At 44.2% G+C, this 17,326-nt stretch overlaps 2 protein-coding genes across 4 annotated transcripts in view; one reads left to right on the plus strand and one right to left on the minus strand.

Moving 5' to 3' along the window:
- tnks1bp1 (tankyrase 1 binding protein 1) overlaps positions 1–13,442 on the minus strand; it is a 35,228-nt gene extending 21,786 nt beyond the window's left edge. Inside the window, exons 1-2 of one of the 3 annotated variants that reach the window (XM_042058657.1) lie at positions 13,432–13,442; positions 491–722 (exon numbers count right to left, since the gene is read on the minus strand). In XM_042058657.1, coding sequence (XP_041914591.1) covers positions 491–645 — 155 coding nt within the window. In that variant the 5' untranslated portion in view covers positions 646–722; positions 13,432–13,442. Of the gene's footprint in view, positions 1–490; positions 1,708–4,426; positions 4,612–13,431 lie in introns of those variants that run through there. The other 2 variants (XM_042058656.1, XM_042058655.1) reach the window with 2 other exon arrangements.
- Positions 5,221–9,745, plus strand: LOC121679725 (protein unc-119 homolog B-like). Its single transcript, XM_042058659.1, has 5 exons — positions 5,221–6,244; positions 6,657–6,770; positions 7,072–7,171; positions 7,429–7,601; positions 8,204–9,745. Exons 1-5 carry the CDS (start codon positions 6,028–6,030, stop codon positions 8,314–8,316), a joined length of 717 nt encoding a protein of 238 aa, XP_041914593.1. The 5' UTR covers positions 5,221–6,027; the 3' UTR covers positions 8,317–9,745.
- Positions 13,443–17,326: the final 3,884 nt, after the last annotated feature.

Here is a 17,326-nt window from a genome sequence, read left to right on the forward strand (position 1 = left end):
GACATTTTTCATTTCAGGGAAGCCCTTTTTGGTTCCAGCATGACTGTACCCCAGTGCACAAAGCAGGGTCCATGAAGACAATGTTGAGAGAGTTTGGTGTGGAAGAACTGAGTGGCCCATAGACAAAAGGTTTCTCAATTGATGATGGTTATGCCATCAAACACGTTTGGGATGAACTAGAAGCCAAGCTTCACAAATACACAAAGTACGCTTTATGAATGAGTCAGCAACAATTTCCACAGACACTCTTAACATCTTGTGGAAATCTTTTATAACAGAGTGCAGCTTTGCAGCTGTTACAGGTGCAAAGGAGTTACTGACTCCATATTACTACCTAGGGATTAGAATGGGCGGCCATTGAAGTTCCTGTGGGTGTAATGGCAGGCGTCCAAATACTTCTGTCCACATAGTGTTGATATGAAATTGCAAAAGGATGAGGTTGCAAAATATGTATGAAATGTATGTGGACGGAATAGAAGACTCAAATTACCCTCTTGTGGTGTCTGTTGACACTCCAACATCTAATTTCAGCTCTTTGATTCTCTGCTTGACATCCACAGAGATCTCAGCAGGTGATGGTGGTGGCTGCTCCTCTCTTTTGCTGGACTCTCGCTGCTGGGAGGCGGCCGAGGAGTCCAGCAGCATGCTGATCCGCCGTTTAATGGAGCCGCCGCTGGATTCATCCTTGTCTTTCTCTTTCTCTTTTTCATTTTCCTTCTCTTCGCTTTTCCTCCACTCTCTCCGGGGCACCACTGTGGGTTTGGGCTTCTGATCCGGTTCATCTGGAGTGGTCTGGACTGCATCTGATCCTCGGTCTTTGAGTCCTCCCGGGGGAAAGATCGGCTCATTTTTGCCCGACCGCTCCTGGTTGTTGTCCTTGCTCGGCCGAAGGGGAACTGCTGGAGGGACGGATAGGGACTCGAACCTGGAGGTCAGCTCCATCGAAAGACGCTTCCGGATGGGCCATCGAGAGTTGGCTTTGCCGTCTGAGGTCTCTGTGGTTGGACTGGAGATAGATTCAGCTTTGTCAGGCCCCTGACCTTCTTTCAGAGCCTCTTCGTGCTGTTGACGATCTGAGATACCTATAGACTTAGGCTTGCTTCTTAGCTTTACGCCAACATCATTGGTCTTTGGCAGGTTCAGCTCTTCTGTGGAGACCGTACTACCTTCACTGTTATCACTACTTTTAGGTAAGTCTGGCTTCATAATGTTAGCCTGGTCTGGTTTGGTTGGCACGACAGGTGTGCGCTTTGGAGCCACAGGTGGGGGAGTTTTTGAAAGGCTTGCTGGTTCAGGCTTTGAGGCAGTGGCTTCTGGAGTAGCATGGGACGCAACATCTGGATCGCAAATGGCTTTGTCTGGTTTTGCCGCCACAGCAGGAGTAGGTTTAGGACTGACTGCTGGAGTGGAAGCAATCGCCTCTGGTTGAGAGCTACTGGAAAGGCCTGGCTTTGCTGGGACATTCGGAGTGGGCTTTGGGGTAGTGGTTGGCACTGGCTTGGCTGGGGCAGTGGTTTGCAAGGCCGGTTTACTGACTGAGGTCTTCGGAGCGGCTATTTGACGGATGGGTGTCTTCTGCAGGGTGAAAGGCTTGGGCATGAGGTGAGGTTTGGGGGCTAAATTGGGCTTTCTGGCCCCCGGAGAGGGGGTCTGCCCACCCTCACCTGAGTTTACTCCCACCTGCGTAGCCATGGCTACACACAACACCTGTAGAAGGAAGAGAAAAATAATATAACTAAGGGGAGGCACTCCATGTGCTGTGTCAGCTGTACTGTGTTAAACTTAACAAACAATGAGGTATGTCTTGTTCTCAGCCTCTGTTATCAAAAGACATAAAAGAAAGAAACTGTACAGACGTTGTAAAAGATATCATGTCCATCAGGCTTCAGGAGGGGAAATGTACAGTTTATGTTCTCTACTTATAATCTTTTAGTTTAGTTTACATTTCTTAGTTATGTTGTGTAAAGGGAATGTGACTGTGTGTGTGTGTGTATGTGTGTGTGAGACAGAGAGAGAGAGAGAGGGAGAGAGAGAGAGAAAGAAAGAAAGAAAGAGATGCTATGTGTGTATTATTACTCCAAATATATTCTTTGTGTGGGAGAGTGTGTCACAAGGGGTTCCTTTAATTGGGCCTTTACTTTGCCACTCGGAAGTGTAGATCTCACATTCAAGCGTTAGCTGTGAGAACTTTGACACACCCTCTGACATCAACTTCGACAGAACGATGGCTCTCTTGCTAACTTTTTGCTCACACTTTCTGTTTCTGTGTATCTGCAATTTTCAACCACAACTGCTATTTAAAGGCTTGAAAAGCATAGAGCTCACACAAATATTTCATGGTGGTCAAAGTCTCTACTTTGTTTGGTGGAAAACACTCAAAGAACGCAATATAATGCAAAAATGTTCATACTTCATACACTGTACCAAAGTCCTTTTAGGCAAGTCCCTCCACTATATTTCGTCAGAAATGCGCGTGCGCAAGGCTTCACGACACCAACCTTGATCCAGCATTGGTAAATCACCCTTCCAAATAAATAGAGATCGAGTAAGTGCAAGACTCACACCCTGATATCTTGAGTGAATGACACCACCTGAAAAATTGCTTCATTGTTTCTCAAGAATTTCTCTTGTAATCAGCTGTGACTAAAAATATGCCCTTTGTTTCTCTGTGAGAATACATTCCTTTGTTAACTGCATGGCAAACCATGCATGGTGGATTTAGGTAAAACAAATTGCAGAATGAGGTTTCTGTCATAGTGTCGGCAAGAAAACTCGGAACTGATTCACAACAATCCAAAAACAACTCTGTTGCCACACTGTGTATAGTTCTCCACCCTGGGCAAGTTACAACCTAATCTCTTATCTCTGTTTTAAGCACACACACACACACACACACTGAAGCAAACAGAGAAAAGAAGGCTGAGTGTTACCACAGAGCCTAAAGTCTCCCTGGCGTATGTTGTTATGTTCTCTGCTTCCCACAGTACTCCTCCAATTAGCCACAAATGACTCATATCAAGGCATGTTTTGTTTGCATGACTTCCTGAGTAGACTTGGATACGACCTGGATTTGCTAATATGGGAGTTAGGAAAGGGATAGCTCATAGGGTGTGCGTCGACAGAGTGGTTGTGTAAAAAAGGCTGAAAAATGTTTACAGTGTTTCAAATATGAACCATATCACTTAAGGCAAGGCAGGGTTGCCGGTTTCCCTTCCATTATGGGGTAAAACCCTCTGTCTCTGTCAAGTTTTTCCTGTACGGGAGCATGGCACAACCGGTCCGACTACACACTGATGTTTCGGGGGTGAAACGATGTACACAGTCTGAGAAACAGACCCTGAAGGAAAGCTCTGTTGAAAGCAGCTTCCTGCTGAAAACATTGTCTGTAATCACTCTGTATAAGCGAGTAACACAACCTCCTCCTAAAAAGGCTTTAATATATGCCCGATTGCATGCCATGCTCGAGGGATGTGAGTTTGCTTTTCTTTGTTGGACAAGGACTCAAGAGTGTTGCTCCTCGACCACCGTGGGGCCTTACAGGAAAAATAAGCACTGCAATCAGAGGATCTCTCATCAGTCACAAACTGTTAACCCTCCTGATGTTCCTGGCAAGAAAATTCTATTTGCTGAGCATGAAATTCAAGCCAATTCCTGTTTGGTGGATTGCCAGTGAGAGCGCTCTTTGATCAAGGAAACTTCAACGCAAGGCCAGCTGAGGGCAAAGATATTTTGAACGAACTTCCAGAGAGTTGATCGAATAACATCACTAATCTGGTATGCTTCGCTCTGCCTAAATTGTATAATGTGATCACAAGGAGAGTGGTGGGTTGGGACTTTGGAGAGAAACACGCTGACCATGGAGGGTTTAAGGAAAAGACTGTCCTTAAGTGTGGTGTGCGTGTTCCTTATATGAACTCTGAACTTTAAAAGTCTTGACCATTGAGGTCAATATGCTCTCCCTTTCATAAACATCTCAAATTAGATAGGGGGGGAGCTTTGACCTAAAAGTCTGCCACATGCTGTTTTATGCCCCCAGGTAGCCACATCTGACATATAAACCAACCTTCACCTGCCACTAATAAGTTACTGATAAATGCAGGCAGGTCACAATGAACGGTCTGTCTATGAACCCAAGGAGCGGGATGGATACATACCCAGAGAGTGAGAGTGAGAGAGAGAGAGTGAGAGAGAGAGAGAGAGAGAGAGAAAGAGAGTGTCACAAACTCAGAAGTATGAATTGGTACCAGAGATTGCATGGGTGACATGCAACAGTCTCCAGATTGGGGAGCAGCATACAGACACAAAGGCCGAGTTCCGAGTTCCCAGATGTTTCATATCCACCCGGACATTTATCAGCCCCAAGCCAACAGACAGCTTATGTAAACATCACCTAAAACCATGAGTTAGAGATAAAAACGAACTTTACCGGTTAGTAGAAATCCTAATCCAACTCCATCGGAAAGCGTAAGAACACTAGGATGGGTAGTAAATCCCTTTTCTTTAGTTCCAGGTAAATACTTGCCACAGCCTAGACTAAGCGTAGCTGAGAAACATTTGACAAATATCGAGATCCACTGCCTTGAAATCTCATGCAAGGCGTATGAGCAGGAGTCTGGAGCCCCTCCCACCTAGGACGTAAGCTTTTCGTTTTCTCTGACCGGACAAACAGGTTTAGGACGATTCGACCTTACCCACTGCCAATAGAAAATAGATGAGAAGGCATCCTCCAGAGGACAACAAACTCAATTGCTAATACCAATGTGGCTGGGAGTTAAAAGGACCTCCAAAAATATTTCTTAAGGTGTATTAAGAGAGCCACGCATTGCTGGCAACTTTTCAAGTTAAATTCTTCCCTTCCTCTCGAATTTCGGTAGGAGGCGGGTCCAGCATCACCCGAATCCAAAACATGATCCATGACATCAAGCACTTTCATTTTGAACAGCTTTCTTCAGCACACCGTCTTCAACATCATGATCAAAATCCTCATATTTTTTCCCCATCTATTTGGCTAATTCAGTCTATTCGACGCATCATATGGCTCCTGATTAAATTAGAATACTCTAACGATTTTATTAAATAAATAGTTCAAGATTATCTTTGAGCAAGATGTCGAAGTGTTTGAACAGTGGCCATAAGGATATTTGGTTCTGCCTACCCCTTTCCACATCTGGCGGGAGAATATTTCCGCTCCTGAGGATGTTTTCTCCATCACACTTCGCACCTAGGCTACAAAGGGAAACATTAGCCTACATAGTAGTCATTATGAAAACAAAAGCCATTCTTTCTTGGACAACTTTGGTGTAGTTGTTATGTCACGCTCTATTGTTTTCTAAAACGTAAAAATGTAAATTTCAAACAGGGTGTTGTTGAAGAGGTTTTCAAAGGGTGAGTCAGCAAGGAAGGTTGACACAGTGTAAATGGATTTTTAGCTCATTGTTTTCTACAATGTTACCACGACTAGATGTTTGATTTGGTGGCACCTCTAGTGCACAGTATTTTCTCATCAATAATTAATATCCGTGCATCAACGTAACCGGTAATTTGTCATAGATCAAGTTTTTTTTTTTGTCAGTGTCATTTATGACTTATTTGTCAATTTGCCATTTAATAGTCTGATGTTAGGCGTCTTCTAGGCTATTGACAAGTAGACTAAAGGCTACTTTTAAACAAAACAAGTTAAAAGAAAAGGTAGACTGGGCTATTACGAAAGAGTATAGTTGGGCAGAGCTGACATGGCAGCATTCTCATGAAATTTGATCAATGGCTTGGGGATAGGCTACAGTTCTGCAGCGAATCCTCTGTCGCGTAGGCGTCACCACGCACCAAATCAAATGCGTCTCCTTTTAGATGCAGAGCCACCCATCCCATCCGATTTAGTTATCCTTTCTCTAGCTCTGGTAGTCATGGCAACTGTTGAGCATGTGTTCATGAAAACAAGTGGCCAGTCATTCTTCAAAATGCAGAGTCTAACTACACAGTGATCTGGGACGCCATCTTACATTGATCAAACGTCAACCGCTGGTTATCATGAGCGGAATTAAGCCACAAACCGATGCGTCCGTTGCAGAAACAGGTCAAAGTACAGTGACTTCTCGAGAGCTCAAGCCGACTGGCGGGGTGCTGAAGAGACTGCGGTCCAGGCGCAGCCAGGTGGATACTAGGCCGGTTACTGAAGATGAGCTCCGCGAGCAGGGTCGGAATATCACCTCTGAGGACGTGCTTGGTCTTCGCGCGGCCACACGGGGTATGAAGCAGTCTTTGCGACATTAACTAGTTTGGTAATAACGTTGAAAAGACTTGTTATTTTGTGTCGATACGAAATTGTTTAATTTCGTTTAATCGCGAAAGGGGTAGAAAGGAATATGGGACCAAAGAATTAATCATGAGCACGCGACACCTGTTGAGTTCAGTCAGCTAACTGTTAAATGTCACTTGGCTGAACTGGATTGTCAGTAAGAGATCACCTTAAATCACATTTGTTTAACAGTGCTCGTTCAATTCAAAGCCTATTTCGAACATATAAAAGAATTACATAGACTTGCTTAAGGTAGGCTATTTTCACAGTGAATAGGTGATAGTCACCAAAATTCATCATTAACTGCAAAGGAATCTTTAAAACCCTTCCAGTTACTAGTCTCTGTGGATCATCTTTACAGATTATCTGTGCAAACCAGAGGACAACATCTACAACATAGATTTCACCCGCTTCAAGATAAGGGACTTGGACACAGGCACTGTGCTGTTTGAGATTGCTAAACCACCCCATACTGGTAAAACACAGCATTGTGTTATGACACATTTTTGTACACTGTCAAAGTAGGTATTTTTTCCATTTGCATGCATGCAAGATTGCACTTTTGTTTCTAGTTTCTGTCTTACTACTGCTATATAGGCTACATACTAGGAGGATACGCACTAACATGTCCAGCATGTGAAACAGTGATTTTGATGTTTGCACATGTATGTGATTGTGAAGTGTGTGTTTGGGTGTGATACAGTGTAATGGCTGTTTGAGGTGAATGGAGGAGTGTGGTATGTGACGTGGTGTGGGTGTGTGTGTGTCTCTCTCAGTGGAGGATGAGGAGAACAGGGAGGCAGATTCCAGCACTGGGCGGTTTGTGCGTTACCAGTTCACCACCGCCTTCCTAAAGTTGAAAACAGTGGGAGCCACGTGAGTAAAACAGCACATTCGGGCACTTACACACACACGCACACTCACATACATGTGTAAGCACACCGACTCACCACACATTCACACACACTCACACACACACATTCATACTGTCATTTGAACACTAGCCCCCCCCCCCCCCCATGCCTCACCTTTTTCTATCAATTTTCTCTCTGAGCCGCATAACTCACTGTGCTACTCGCACCCTCACTTTAGTACACAACAGTCAAACAGTCATTGTCCCCCCCCCCATGCAGAGTGGAGTTCACAGTGGGCCCACGACCCTTAAACAGCTTCCGCATGATCGAGAGGCACTACTTCAAGGAGCACCTCCTCAAGAGCTTCGACTTCGACTTCGGCTTCTGCATTCCCAACAGCCGCAACACATGCGAGCACATCTACGAGTTCCCGCAGCTGTCGGACAGCATGAGTGAGTCACTTCCTTCTTCTTACCCGTCCCGGATGGTGCCTCCATCTTCTTCGCCTGCCAGGGCCTCGAACATAGGCGTGACTGTTTCTCCTCACTGTGGATATGGGTTGAGAGAGGTAGAGAGAAAGAGTGAGAGAAAGATAAAGAGAAGGAGTGTGAAAAACACAAAGGCACCACAGTGATGAAAGAATGATCTAAAACAGTGAAACTGATGTTTAAGCATAGTCATCAATGCAGATTTGTAGATGACAATAAAAAAATAGAACAGGAGCCTTCATCATATTAGAGCTGGTAATTTGTATTTATGGTTCCACTGGGAACAGACTGATGCAATTAGCTATTCACTAGATGAAATACGATAGTGGCTGATGGACTTTAGTGACTAGCGCCAGAAAGTCAGCAATCGGTCTTGTATATGAGCAGACAGACAGAGTGGTATTTTTTGACAAATATTTATTAGCAACACTGTCAGCAGTGTAGAATTTGTAAACTGTTTTTTTTAGTTTTATGTTCCCATCCTTTCAAATGCCATATGAGGACAGTGTTTAACTAACATCTAACAATGTGTGTGTGTGTGTGTGTGTGTTTGTATTCTTCCTCAGTTCGCCAGATGGTGGATCATCCATATGAGACACGTTCTGACAGCTTCTATTTCGTGGACAACAGACTGGTCATGCACAACAAGGCTGACTATGCTTACAATGGAGGTCAGTGAGGTGAGAGAGAGAGAGGGAGAGAGAGAGAGAAGGAAAGAGGGAGAGCGAGAGAGAGAGACAGAGAGAGAGAGGAAGGGAGGAGAGGTCCGAGGGGCTGGCAGTTACTTCTACAGTGGAAATGAACTTTTCCCTCAGTTCATCCCTTCAGGCCACAATACTCAATTTCCTTAGAGCAAAATGAATGTAACAACCCCCCCCCCCCCCCCCCCCCCCCCCCCAAGTTATGTTCCTCAGCCAGGTCCATGTGTGCAGTGGCATGTTAGTTATCTGCCTTGCGGCTCCACAGCTGAATTATCTATACACAACAAATGTTTAAAGGGATCCACTCCACACAGTGTTGTCAGAGGAGAGCCTGTCCCCTTGCCATCTTGTGATCCCTCCTTTTCCTTTCCTTCAATACTTGAATGTGAGTCATCATCATTGAGCTGGGTTCTTTTTTTACTGAATGTCACTATAGTTAGAGTTTTTCCTAGCTGTCCGAAGCATGCATACAAAGCTTCTGTGTGGTGTGTGTGTGTGTGTGTGTGTGTGTGTGTGTGAGAGAGAGAGTGGCTAATCACTCTTTTCTATGAAAAGGATGCTCATAGCCAATGGGAGAAGGTGTAAGAGGCCTCCTCTCTGACGCTATCGCCCTCACCTGTCATGTTTTGTGTGCCGTGATTGCAGGGCGGTATTTGATATTATTATTAGTGTTCCTGTAGCTCACTTGCACACATGGCCTCTTCAGCTGTCTGTCAGTGGCAGGTGTACTTGATGTTACACTTAGAGAGAGAGAGAGAGAGGTGTTGAGTGAGCACACAACACAAACACACACACACACACACACACACACACCTCACTGTCAAACTCACATGCCCGCCCACACACTTATACACCCTTTCACAGATTCGGCAGTTTCACAGAGTGTGGCAGATGTCTGTGTCAAGAACGATCAATTATCTGAGCTTGCTCTCTCTCTCTCCACCACTAATCTGAGTGTGTAACCTGACACTGTCAGTACAGGAAAGAAAATACTCCTACATTCCTGCCATGTTCAAAACACTTGGCCAGTGAGCCTTTTGTTTTCAACTGATTTTGTGGTAGAATGCCTGGTACACAATATGTTGTGTGTGTGTGTATGTGTGTGTGTGTGTGTGTGTGTGTCAGACATTGAGAATGATTTGATTGGAGTGCAATGTTTCGATTTTCTCTTGGGGTGTAGATGTCGAGCAATTGCAAATTTTCAGTTTGTAAATAGCCTAAAATGTCAACTACAAATCTGAACAAGTACGACTAAGAATGTGAACCCTGTTTATAATGTCTTTGTGTGAGCGAGGCAGGTGTGTACTGAAAGGATATTAGTTACATGGACTAGGAACGATCTCGTAGCATAGGACAAAGAGAACTTGCTGTTTTTGTAGTCTCCTCTTGCTGTGTACAGTGACTTGCTGCGTGATTTGTACAAATGTTATTTTGTCACAAATAAAGTTTAATTTCACTTAATATAAGTGTAAGATAACTATTTCAACTAATATGTGTAATGAGGTGTATAATGAAAGGAGCACCTTTAATCAAGTCTCTGTTCTAAAAAGCATTCAGTTTACAGACAACACAATGGAGGTTTGGCCCAGCTAGATACTAATGAATAGATATTTGCAGGATATGACTTTGTAAACAAATATCCAACAAAGGCAAGACTCCTATTCATGATTGTGAAAGAGGTTGATCTACCTGTAATGGGAAGAGCTGTTTAATAATTGCAGTTCTGTGCATGTCCAGTAGAGGGGGTGCTATGACAGAACAAGCAGCTCTCTCCGGCATCTGCCTACTGGAAGCACAGTGATTCATCACAGACCAGTGTGAAACGAACTGATTATTTATTAAAGAAAGGAAGTGAGAGAGAGAGAGAAAGAAAGAAAAGAAATACCTTTCTGGTTAAAAATGAAACTGTTTGACTCATGGAACAGGATCACGGCGGCCAAACTTGGCTGTTCTGACCTGTGAAAACCCTCCCTCGGCCCATCAGTAAAGGTTACTGGCAGATTTATTACCACTCCCCTTGTTTCCCACTCTCCCGGTCCTGTTTTTTATCAGTTCCTCTCTTTACTCCTGTCTCTTGTTCCTTGTTAACCAATCTCATTCTCTTTCTCTTCCCTCTCTTTTCTCTCCCCCCTGTCTCTCTCTCTGCACCTCTTCGCCCCTCCCTCGCTCTACCTCTCTGTTTTCCTTCTTTCTCCCTCTTTCACCTGGTAACCAGACCTCAGGAGGGGGTGTTGAGTTTCCACTTTCCCAGAGTAGGAGACAATCTGAGCCTCACAAAAGTGCACAAAAGCACCACGGCACCCTCCCTCCCTCTTTCTCTGTCCCTCTTTTCACGTGCTGTCCTTCCCGCCCTCAGTCAACTCAATCTGTACTCTCTAATTCGCTCTGTGGCTCTCTCACTTTCTCTCTCCCCCTTTCTGATTCTCTCTCCCTCCCTCTCTCTCTCTCAATCTCTCTCTTTCCCTCTCTAGAGTATCTTTCCCTCTCTAGAGTAAATGTTCAAGCTCATAGGGGAGACTTGTATAAAACAACATTGACATTTTTTTTTTTAAATTTATAAAGCAGACAAACAGCTTGTCTGCCCCGTATACTGATTTAACGTGCCTCCCTCGATATTCACCAGATGACAATAACAAAGGCTTACGCAAAGGTTTCACACAATCTGAAACCATTGTCATGCCAGCGCTAGCTTACTATGACATTTCAATACTAATGAGTTAGTCACTCAAGTCTACAAACAAACCCTGGCTACTGTTGTGGTGTTGTTCTGGCTGCTGTGCCATTCAAGCCCTCGCCAGAAACAGCATCACCCACACAAACACTGCGCTGGGTATTCCCGAGAGCTCATTGGTGGATGGAAAAGGGCAAATTGTTTCCCTGGTGACGCGGTGAGTGGAAGCTGAGATTGAGATGGGTGTAAGCATACCTACCCAGCTGAGAATTGCAACAGCCAGAGCAGGACAGAGATTCACACACTCCTCGAAACCAAGTGCCCTATTAACCTTACTCCTGTGTGTGTGTAGGTGTGTGTGTCTGTATTTGTGCTAACACTGTATGTGTGTGTGTGTGTATTTACATATCCCTAGGTATGTTTTTGTATGTGTGTGTGTGTGTTTTTCAGTGTGTGTATGTGTGCATTTGTGTGTGTCGCTGTTATTCTTTGTGTGTGTGTGTGTGGGTGTTTTTCTTCTCTTCAAAGTCATCAGGACGCTCACTTCAGCTCAGGCTGCTGTTCTCCAAAGGAGCTCGAGTGTGACGTGGCTTGTGTTCTTCACCTTGCTGCTGATGTTGCTGCTGTTGTGTTGTCCAGCCAATCAGGACACGCGGTGGCAGATGCAGGCAACGAGGGAGTGTGTGTGGGTGTGTGTGTGGGGAGGGGGGGTTGGAGGCGGAGTTTACGCAGGCTGATCGATGACCGAATGGAACAGAGAGTGCATCACATGGTCCCATCCTCGCCATCCCTTAATTTATGTCCCCTCCCATCAATCAATTAGCCCGGCTGTGGGCCTGCGTGTCTGTGCTTGTGTTTGTTTGTGTAATTACGCTGGCATGTTTATCTGCCTGCTGTCGATTGCTGCACATCTGTGCAGCGCTCTTGTCTTCTCACTTACTGCACTTGCGGTGGCAACGTGTCCCACCCCGGTCGTCCCAGTGTCATACTATAGTCACGACGTGTTCTCAGGGGCATTACCTGCTTAGAAGGAGGGCTGAAGAAACAAGAGCACAAAAATACACGGGGACGTCGTGTGCTCTTGGCTGAGCAGGGTTCTCCGGAAACCCCCAGCCCTCCCCTCCTCAACCCCCCACCCTCGCCTCGGAGCTGGGTGACATCCCTATCCCCTCTCCTGTGTCTCCCAGAGTATCCCTGAGGTTTGGCATGGAGAGGACCAGGGCATGGGGTGGGGGTGAGGGGGGGGGGGGGGGGGTGGCGGCGGTGGGGATATAAATAGATGTCAGGAATGGCGTTGATAGGCTGGGTGAACAGAAGAAGGGATGGGGGGGGGCTGGGAGTGGAAAAAGGATTAAAAGAGATACACGGGAGGGTTTTAGGCCTTGACTTGCGCCTCAATGTAACTTTGAGTAAAGTGTTTTTTGATCGGTGGAGGGGAGTGAGGTATGGATGACTGTTGTGTGCTGTGAAGGCGCTCTTTGACACAGAGACGAGGAAGATGGTCTATGACCTCATTTCAAAGTTACAGCACGAAAATAAATTCTTGAATGTAGCGTATACAAACCAGCAGATTAGGAAATGAAAAAAGGTGATCATAACAGATGTTTTTGTGGCTCTGTCAGGTGTTTATATTTTTCTCTTTCATTTGAATTTAACACACAGGAGTGACAATGAATTCTCAGAGGTGACTGCTGATATAACACATGTGTGACTGCCAGAAATGGTGTAATTATTACAGTGGAAACTATGGAAGACATTGACAGCTCTTTGTAGCTCCATGCTTGTCACCAAATAGGTATGTGTGCATATGTTGATACGTGTGCATGTGTCAGTGTGTCCTTGTGTGTGCAAATCCTTGTCTCAGTTTCAAATTTTGACAAATTAATGTTCCAGAGGAGCTTCCCTGTTTCAAAACCAATGACCAATGCGAGGGCTGCTGCTCATGTTGCAAACCTAATGCCTCTGTTCAGTCCCCCGCCAAAGCCACTGGCAGGTGCACTTTAACATTTATAAAACCTCTCTGTCTCTCTCTCTCTCTGTTGCGATCTTTCTCTAACCTTTTTCTCTTTCTCTCTTCCTTTCACTCTCTCTGTTTCTTTTTCTCTTTCATCATTCCTTTGTCCCTTCCCTCTACCCCACCTTCCCCTGAGGATGCCAGGGTTGTGTGAGCGAGGACAGAGAAGAGAGGGAGAGGAGGAGGAGAAAAAGAGGGGGAGGAGCTGTGTTCTGGCACAGGTGTGCTCGTTAGTCACTCACTCCCATAGTGCACTGCACTTCCTCTTCCTGACACCTGCCAGGTGAGGAAACAGTCTGGACGACCAAGGCCTGCCTCTGCCAAATCCACTAATAATCACTCTGGCTATTATAGGACTCTGTGGAGCCTGGTCATGCATTCTCTCTCTCTTTCTCTCTCTTCCAATTATCTCTTTCTCATTCTCTCTCTCCTTCCTACTCTCTATATCGCTCACTCATTTTCGCACATACACATGCACAAACCCATACATCTTGGGGTGCAGCACAATGTGTTCCCTAAGCGAAGGACTGATAATGGTAGTGTCAGAGTGAGAGAGAAAGAAAGAGAGAGAGAGAGAATCCTGCAGCCTCACCCTCTGCCTCATTCATCTTTGCATGTCTCTAACAATGAGTGATAGAGGGGAGAAATCTAAACAAAGGGGCCAATAGTTGGAGGTCCTCCTTCACTGCCCCCTCCAGCGCTGGCTCTCTGAGCAGGTCCCAGGGCCTCGGGGTCAGAGGTCAGCACGCAAAACAATAGCTCCTCCACTCCAGGGTCAGTTGTGGTCAAGCTAACAAAAGGAGGAGAGGAGTTGTGTAGGCCACACTGAAAATGGTGGTGTTTGGGTGATGTGGGGGTGTGAAAGAGAGAGAAAAAGAAGAAAGGAAGAGAGAAACGGGGGAAGTACAACTGTTTATTTGTGGATTGGATGCCAGCAGCATCTAAGAGAAGAGACTGGGAAACACTGGTACCGCTTAACTTTGAAGTGCCCTTTAGAGGATGTCCTCACATCAATGAGATAATGACAAATCTGGTATTAATTTCTGCACAATGAATAATAAAGGTAATATATATATTTACACATTATAATAAAAATAACCCTCTGAACATGTAATAATAACAAAGTAATTGAGGGAATTGCTTAGTGATTTATTTACATAATAACAACTAATACATGACAATAATAACAATTTAAACATCTACGTATAATGAGGAATGACAGTATAGTAATTCTCTTTTTCACACATCATATATAGCAGCCCCATCTTACCCCTGCAGCAGTTGTTCGTCTTTTAGTCTTGTTCTTTCATGCCTCTGACAGCTTGAAAAGACAGCCTTTGCATTGGCAGAGAACACTGAATGGACGAACAAGAGTTGCATTTGACAAGTGATTTCACAGAACACTTTCCCCCCATCACTTGGACTTTTTCTATATTCTCGGCCAATTCTTTCTCTCCTTGTGTGAGTTCTATGTTGTTTTCTGTAAAATATCTTTACCACACTCATTCTCCAATTAATCTACCTCTTTAAGAATGTAGGCCTATCTGCATGCTATTTAATATTTTTTTTGTCAATCTGCAAACTAATTCCTTCCCCTCCCCCCTCTTGATTCTCTTTCTGTCTTTTTCTTTCACCCTCTTTCCCTCGCTCACGCTCTCTCTCTCTCTTCATTCAAAGCCATTGATCATGCATGCAGAAATTTAGCACGCCCATATCCCAGTCAGAATAGGCGCTGTCCTACATACTGTCCCACACCAACCCACCCCCTCCAACAGCACTCACACACTCACTGTATCCTGCACAACCAGCAGACGGACAGCGGACAGCATTTCACCAGAAACACACACACACACACACACACACACACACACACACACACACACACACACACACACGTGTTAGACACACAGACTGCCAGTGCATTTAATTCTCTCTGACACCAGGGCCAAGTAACAGGAGAAGATTAGGATGTCTGGCTATAGGAAAGTTGTAATTGTTGCAGTGCTTTTTGTGTGTGCGTGGGTTTTCTGTGGCGTTCTTTTGTCTCTGTCCACTTTCTCCTTCTTGCTCGCTCTCTCCTCCAGTTTTTACACACAATGCAGCTGTCAAAATGTTTTTCTCTTTTTCAGAGATCAAGGCTCACCAGGACGATTACCACACACAGCCAGTACATATGTACAGTATGTGTGTGTGTGTGTGTGTACACCGTGATATGTAATCCTTATTCTGTAGTATCAAAGTATAACATTTAAAGGGAATAGTCAAGGCATTTAAAGACCCTATTTTTTTAGCTTTGATATGACTAGAATGTTAATTCCCCTCAACCCCTCGATAGTGTAAGTTAACATTAAATAAAGATAAATATGTTCACAGTATGATAGTCTTCATAACACATCATTGAGTGTATTACATATGTTTTATTCAGAAAATAAAGATGACCAAGATTAACAACAGTTTTCTTAATAATACATAGTGCACTAGTCTTTAATTAGTATGCTATGTACAATGCCCCTGTCAGTGAATGTGATGTGATGTTTAGTATGGCATCCAAAACCTCAACTGTTGATTGTGGCTCTTGTTGACATAGATTATCTTTTCAAATGGGTATGAGTGTGAATGAGTGTTAGAGGAGCACCTCTGTCTGGATATACTACGTGTGAATGACCGAGGAAAATCATTTGGGGAACCAAATCATCTAGGGAACCAAAACCATTCCGAACTGAAACCACATGTAATCCAAGACAGTAACAACTGTGTGTAACACATGAAGGAAGTTGCAAATGAAACAGCCGGTGTTGGTACCTTATAGTAATGGTTTAGTGTTCAAATACATAACCAACTTTACCGTAAATTCAAATTAGGGAAATTATGTCTATCTCTCTAGATATCATTCTTTGAACAGGTCAGTTAATGGTAAATCTTTCTAGGTTTTGTACATTCTGATTTTCCTGTCAGGTCATGGTTCACCGTATCAAACAGTTCCTTGAAATATGTTCCTGGAACCTATTTCCTGGAGGTTCCTGCACAATGAAAGAGTAAAAAAATAATAATTTCCTGAAATAGTTTCTGAGTTCCTGAACTACTTCCTGCTGTGGAAAACTTATTATGGGGGCACGAGTCAGCATGTTGGACACATGAGACTAACAAGCTAGTGTTTGTTTGTATGTATGCATGTGTTTGTATGTGTGTCAGAGAAAGTTGTGTGTGTGTGTGTGTGTGAGAGAGAGAGAGAGGATTGTGTGAGAGAGTTAGATTGCTCAGGTGACTGCCTGGACTGGGTTCAAAAGTAGTGCTTATAGAAAGCTTGTAATCTGTTGTTTAGACGTTTAGGTGGTCACATGAGGACGTAGGAGGGACTAAGGGGGTTTGCTGGGGGTGGAGGGGTGGGTGTAGAGCCAGGCCCTGGCTCATTAGAAACTGGCATTAAGCACACACTCATACCAACACACACACACACACACACACACACACACTAACTAGTAACTCTATTGAAATAGGGAGGTTTAAAGTACTTTTCTTCATCAAATTGTTGACCAATAGTATTTGCAGTGGTATTGATACAAGACATGCACTGTACTATTAGAAAATTACTGAGATTGACATTTCCAACTGTGGCCCCTTATCATTTCAAATATCTTTTAAATAGCCTAATGAATTAGCCATAGGCCTACCATAATAATAAATAACTATATCATATGTCTATAAATAACATAATGGCAACCTTTTGAAAGCATCAGGCCTACATGCCCTTTGTGATTTTTCAACAGAGAAAATAATTTGCATATTTTATTGAGGTAGCAGTCTTAATGATCCCCTCTTGTGTGATAATAATTATGCTATTAAAAATCGTTAAAAAAATAAAAAACGAAACAACTTACCAACTCACTATTCACACAGACACAGTACAACAAATAATGACATCCAGTCAAACTCAGCGTCACTTTGCAACATGAGCTACTACGGAAACCTCGCTATGCCTACTGACGGCAGTACAGTCAAAGACATCCTCTGACTAATCACACCGACTCTGAGTGAACAGCTGAGATTACATCCGAGGTGTCGACTACAGTTCTATCTTTATATTATAAGTGGAGCTGTGCATTAAGTGGCATTCCAGTGATGCTGATCCCTATCCTCCTAACCAATGTCACAGTAAAGGTCTATGATTGACCTTGGTCAGCATCTCACAGAAGTGGTTGTCCCCAGGGATGATGACGATGCCCTTCACACATTGAGAGGAAAATCGGTGGGTTGTTTGTCGTCTCTTCCTGTCTCTTACAAACCCTTGGAGGCTGAGACAGGC

This window comes from Alosa sapidissima, chromosome 13, assembly GCF_018492685.1.
Source record: "Alosa sapidissima isolate fAloSap1 chromosome 13, fAloSap1.pri, whole genome shotgun sequence".
Classification (NCBI taxonomy): Eukaryota; Metazoa; Chordata; class Actinopteri; order Clupeiformes; family Clupeidae; genus Alosa; species Alosa sapidissima.